The sequence below is a fragment of the Gymnoscopelus microlampas genome, assembly GCF_963454915.1.
Source record: "Gymnoscopelus microlampas genome assembly, chromosome: 6".
NCBI lineage: Eukaryota > Metazoa > Chordata > Actinopteri > Myctophiformes > Myctophidae > Gymnoscopelus > Gymnoscopelus microlampas.
This window is the reverse complement of record NC_139943.1, coordinates 19,722,685-19,727,996: the sequence shown is the minus strand read 5'-3', so window position 1 is coordinate 19,727,996 and position 5,312 is coordinate 19,722,685. Positions and strand designations below refer to the sequence as shown.

Sequence of the window (5,312 nt, the reverse complement as noted above, 5' to 3'; positions counted from 1 at the left end):
ATATATATTCGTATATACAAGAACACCCGGTTATTTATAGGAAGAAAAAGTCAGCTCTACAAGCAAAAGCTCGCTCACACAAAGACTAAAGTGCTTACAAACTGGAGCCAGGGGCCTAACATGCAGCTTTTGCAGTCTCCAGCCGGCGTAATGGTCAAGACTAATGGAATCTGGTAATTATAGTGCTTTTCATATCACAAACCCCACTTTTGGTAAGTGCAGTCATCAGATTGGATGATTGGTCTGCTTCTAAGTATCACAGGTCACTCCGGTTGGCCCTGGGTATGAGGCCTTCCCATTGGTCGAGGTATCCAGCCGATTGGCCCATCAGGTTGTCTCATCACTGAAACGCTCAACGTCAGTGATGGAAGACATATTAATTCCAAAGCTTCTCCAAAACATAAGAGCCAGGAAGACGTTTCCAAAGCAGAGTCTGGCCCAATCTGTCCATCCTTCTGTCCTCATACAGATGGTGGCCACGCCCACAGAGCTATTTGATGATTGGTCCACACTGTCAGTGACCAAGAAATACAGGACTTGAGATGTTGAGGTCAATTTCCAAAATAAGAAGATCTGATTGGCTTTTAATTGCTGTCTCATCTAGGTATTGCACAATGTGCCAGAATCGTGGAATCAACACTATTGAGTCTGAAGGGCAGTGGTATCTTCTGTGGCCTGAGGATAAGAAGACATGGAAGTATGATGGTCATTCTCTGGGCATGTATCCACCTGTAGATACACAGAAACAGGCAGGGCTCAGTAGCAAAGAACATGTCGATTGGGAGCACAGAATTCCTCACGACCACAAGATGTAGATGTGGTAAACCCAGAGTAGTGTCCACAAATTGTTATGATTATTCAGTAACAGGTTACTGTTACAGAGTCCGACTATGTCCACTTCTTCAGCTACAGTACTGCCACGCCAATATCTTATTTGAAATCATATGGTTTACTTACCAGCATCAAGGCATGAGATTGGTCAATTATTGCTCTTCACAACCAGTAGTTGGGTAGGCCTCTGCGTCCTGGTTCTGGAACATGTACTATAGAGGGACAAATATCCTTCGGTTGCTGTACTTCAGAGGATAACATTTACTAATTTACTCTTCTAAATGTAAACTTAGAAACCTGCTGACCACTCTGCTGATATCAGTATACTCTAGTGAATTCCTACAGTTACTTCTGTTGTTCTTCAGAAGACCCTCAAGTGCAGTAAGTACCGACAGGCGATGTATATTTTTTTTCTAAATTTTTATCCCACGATTTTGTAACCCCATTTTTTACACCCAGTGCCAATTGTCTATGTAATCCTGGGCACTACACTCCCTCTGCCAACCTAGGGAGGCCAGGGCCGAGCTCATGCCTCCTTCAATGCATGAGAGCCAACTGACCTTCTTCACCTGACAGGGGAGTGTTTCCCTGGTTGGACGTAGCGCGTGGAAGGAACACGTTATTCCAACCAGTTCCTTTAACCTCCATCAGGCGCCCCGGCTGGCAGTATAGTGACCAGGATTACTGCAATTCTTTATGAGGGTACCTACCCTAGGGAACAAGGGGAGAACATACAAACTCCACACAGAAAGGCCCTTTTGCCAACCCCACCTAGGGTATGGGCACTGATGCCGCGGAGGAGAGAACACGGCCACAGTGCCCACAGCGTCCCCCTGCGGGAATCAAACCCAGGACCTTCTAGCTCTGATCTCATCGCTACCGACTGCGCCACCGTGCCCCCGACTGGCGATGTATGTTAGAAGGTCGGTCCATCCAACACAATGGCCCCGATTCACTAAGCAATTTACGACCATATTTTGATCTTACCGGCATTTAAGACAATTTTCTTCATGCAAAATATTGTCTTAAATGCCGGTAAGATCAAAATATGGTCGTAAATTGCTTAGTGAATCGGGGCCATTGTTCCCAAACATGATGTCTCTCCAAAACTACTGACTGGATTGCCATGACAATTGCTGTGTATCTTAATGCTCTTTGGAGGTTGAACCCAACTAAATTTAGTGGACCCCATCATGACCTTTCCTCTAGCGCCACCCTTTTTACACTCATTTCCATTTGGGCGTAAGGAGCAGCACAGACTCTAGGGGCTGCTGCTGCTGCACAGACTCTAAGGATGGCAAAGTTGGTCGGTTCAATCCACTCAATCATATGATGGAGCATAAATTATACATTAGGACTCACTGATTTAAGGTTGGACTCCATCTCTGTAAAGTTCCACTCAGTCAAAGGCAGGCTTAAATTGAAGGGCTAGAAAGAGAGAAAGAGAGAGAAGGATTATTAAGAAAACAGTGTGTGTGTTTGTTAGCCTTGTGTAGCCAGACTACTTTTTTTTTTGTGCACTGCCAGATTAGTCTGGTCCCAGGCTATGTGTTTGTGTGCATGCGTCTGCGCGTGTGTGCATGTGCGTGGGTGCATAGTGTGTATACTGACATCCATAGCAGCAGCTCCAGGTTCCACAGTGGTCTGTTGATGGCTCCTCAGCAGGAGCTGCTGCAGGTCCTCTAGGCTCATGTCTACATTCTCTGCTGGATCACAAACCTCCGTCCTACACGCGCACGCACACACACACACACACACACGCACGCACGCACACACGCACGCACGCACACACACACAAAGAAGAATGCAAGCACAACTTCAGTCAAAAAGGAACGGTACAACAAAACATGAACAAAGTGCATGAACAAACACTTGGACATATTGTATGTCCACAGACGCCACAGTGTTAGTTGTACTACTGTATATGTCAGTGTTAATTTTGACAGCAAATTCTGATTTAGCCTTTTCAATAACACACCATTTAGTTTTAGTCCTATTTTAGTCAGCTGAAATAGTTTAGTCTTAGTCTAGTGACTAGTCTTAGTCGACTAAATATCAAAATATTAGTATTTTAGTCTTAGTCCTAGTCAACTAAATTAAATGAACACTGCCAGTGTTAATTTTGACAGCAAATTCTGATTTAGTCTTCACTAGTCTAGTCTTAGTCGACTAAATATCAAAATCTTTACTCTTTACTTAATCTTAGTCTTAGTCAACACAATTAACAGCTAGTTACCTGTCCAGAGCAGCTCTCTTGTTCCGCCTCTCCCCCAGGGAAGCCATCGAGCCCCTCCCCTCCAGAACAGATTGTACCATTGCCACCGGGAGGACAGGGGGTTCTGAAGAGCACACATCGCAGGAGGAAGTCAGTGCTACGGCCTCTGCTCCTGCTCCTCTCCCTCCACCTCTTACTCCTGGACTCACTGGCTCCTCCTTGATCAGCATCGTGCACTTATCTCTATGGATACAAACCATATTCATCAGTGTTCCTCAAAGGCTGGTCCTTGGTGAAAGACAGAGGCTGTCTTCTAGGGCCCAAGAGGCAGTCCTGGGGCCTTAGAGAATGCGTATAGGGCCTCAACGGCTATCGCTAGGCTTCAGAAGCTGTGCTAGGAGACTTTCCTTAATCCTCAGAGACTTTTCTAGAGCCTAAGAGACTGTCTTTGAGTTTAAGAGGCTGTATTCGGGCCTCAGAGGCTATCCTAGGGCCTAAGAGGCTGTCAGGGTCTCAGAGACTATCTTAGGGCCTAAGAGGCTTTTAATTGTCCATGTATCCATGTATTAGTATCCTTTCGCACTCTGAGTTACAAAAACTATTTTATGCCACCCGGCACTCCCATATTGCACTTCATTCCTGCTATATAACTATATCGTTTATGAACAGCTAAATCAGTTCTGTGTGCCCCTGCAAGGGCTTGTGTGTGTTGCCCTTCCGGTGTTGCTGCTAGTTCTCGTCGGTTGGAGCTGTATGTGTGTAAGGAGGAGTCACACGCTGGTCACGACGACCTCACTTTTTTCTTGATTAAAAAGACACAGTGAAGACAGAATCTTATTTTTTTTCGGTTGCCAATGCGATTCCCATTTAATTAACGTTGCAGTAATTCTGATTCTGCCACATGATAGCCTGCAAAATAGTTTTTGGGTCATGACGAGAATAGTTTGGAAAGTGCACATTATCAAAGAAAAGGGTTTGACAACCAATATACAGTAATGTCAGCTTAAAAAGAGGTTTGGTGTAATAAAATAAATATCTGTTCTATTTGACACCATTTAGAAATAAATTAAGAATGCCTGCAGAGGTCACTGCAGCAGTGCAACAGAACTATTGTTGGGTACATGCCTCCATGGGGTTATCAATCACTGACAATTGCATGGCACAATAAATAGGCTAGAGTGCAAAAAAACTACTATATTCTATTTGCTATACTCATAGCATAACATAGAGTTGTGAATTTACTGTACCCATTTTTCCTTCATTCCTATTTGACTTGCCTAGGACGATTAAATTGTATATGTAGCCTATTTATTATTGATCTTATTTTATCATCTTTTTTCTCTTCATTTGAGGTGGAGATAAAGTGATATTGTGATAGTTCTCATACGGTACTCACCTGGTCTCCTCAGGTTGCATCTGGATAGACATACTTGGCTGGGACATGTCAGTGACATCTGAAATGATTGGTCCCCCAGTCAGCCCACCACTTGAGCAAGAGGCAGTTTCATTGGATGGCTGAGGAACAAGAAGAGAGAGATAGTTGACTGGAAGGTAGAAGAGTGCAGCATGGTTCTGTATGACTTGTTGTGCTCCTTGTTGCCTACCAGGCTAGACTGAATATGGCTCTGATTGTACATTTACAAGTCTCTATTCTAGAGCACAAAGGACATAAATTAGCGTTTGAATCAGAAAAACACAGTGCTACAGTAAAGGAACAATACATGTTGTTGTAACATTGTTGTCTGTATTTGGCTCAAGATCATACCTAAAATTGTAGTCTTGTCCATATTGTCTGACACAAAATGTCTCCCTCTAGTGTCGATGCAAGAAACACTACAACTGTAATCCCGGTGCAAAGTCAGTCTATAATTTGTCTCGTTCTGGCTTTGATCTTTTCTTGCTTTACAACTCTACTCAGCTTAAATCCACGCGATTAAAACAATCTCTTGTAAATGCACAAACCAGACCATAACAGTCCAAAATGACCAACGCCATGAACTGATTTTGGGTTCAGGTTTTATTGTCCTACCAACATCTTGCTGCTTGAATTCCCATACTGGTGTATACAGTATACAGTATCGGTTCTGTCTGGTGGAAACCTCCACCTCCATGTCCAAAACTGTTACTTTTCAGGATTCTAATTTAAAAGTAGCAGATCTACAAGCTCAAAACAAGTAGGGCGTTAATCTACGAAAAACACAAAAAGTTAAAATGTGGAGATAAGAGGTTTCTGCCCGACAACAACAATATAACATACATATAAATG

General features: G+C 43.5%; 1 protein-coding gene across 3 annotated transcripts in view; it reads right to left on the bottom strand.

The window, feature by feature from the left end:
* Window positions 1–277: 277 nt before the first annotated feature.
* hsf4 (heat shock transcription factor 4) overlaps window positions 278–5,312 on the bottom strand; it is an 18,420-nt gene continuing 13,385 nt past the window's right edge. Inside the window, exons 8-13 of one of the 3 annotated variants that reach the window (XM_084060473.1) lie at window positions 4,443–4,561; window positions 3,068–3,289; window positions 2,443–2,557; window positions 2,194–2,259; window positions 954–1,043; window positions 278–729 (exon numbers count right to left, since the gene is read on the bottom strand). In XM_084060473.1, coding sequence (XP_083916599.1) covers window positions 984–1,043; window positions 2,194–2,259; window positions 2,443–2,557; window positions 3,068–3,289; window positions 4,443–4,561 — 582 coding nt within the window. In that variant the 3' untranslated portion in view covers window positions 278–729; window positions 954–983. The remainder of the gene's footprint in view (window positions 730–953; window positions 1,044–2,193; window positions 2,260–2,442; window positions 2,558–3,067; window positions 3,290–4,442; window positions 4,562–5,312) is intronic. The other 2 variants (XM_084060472.1, XM_084060471.1) reach the window with 2 other exon arrangements.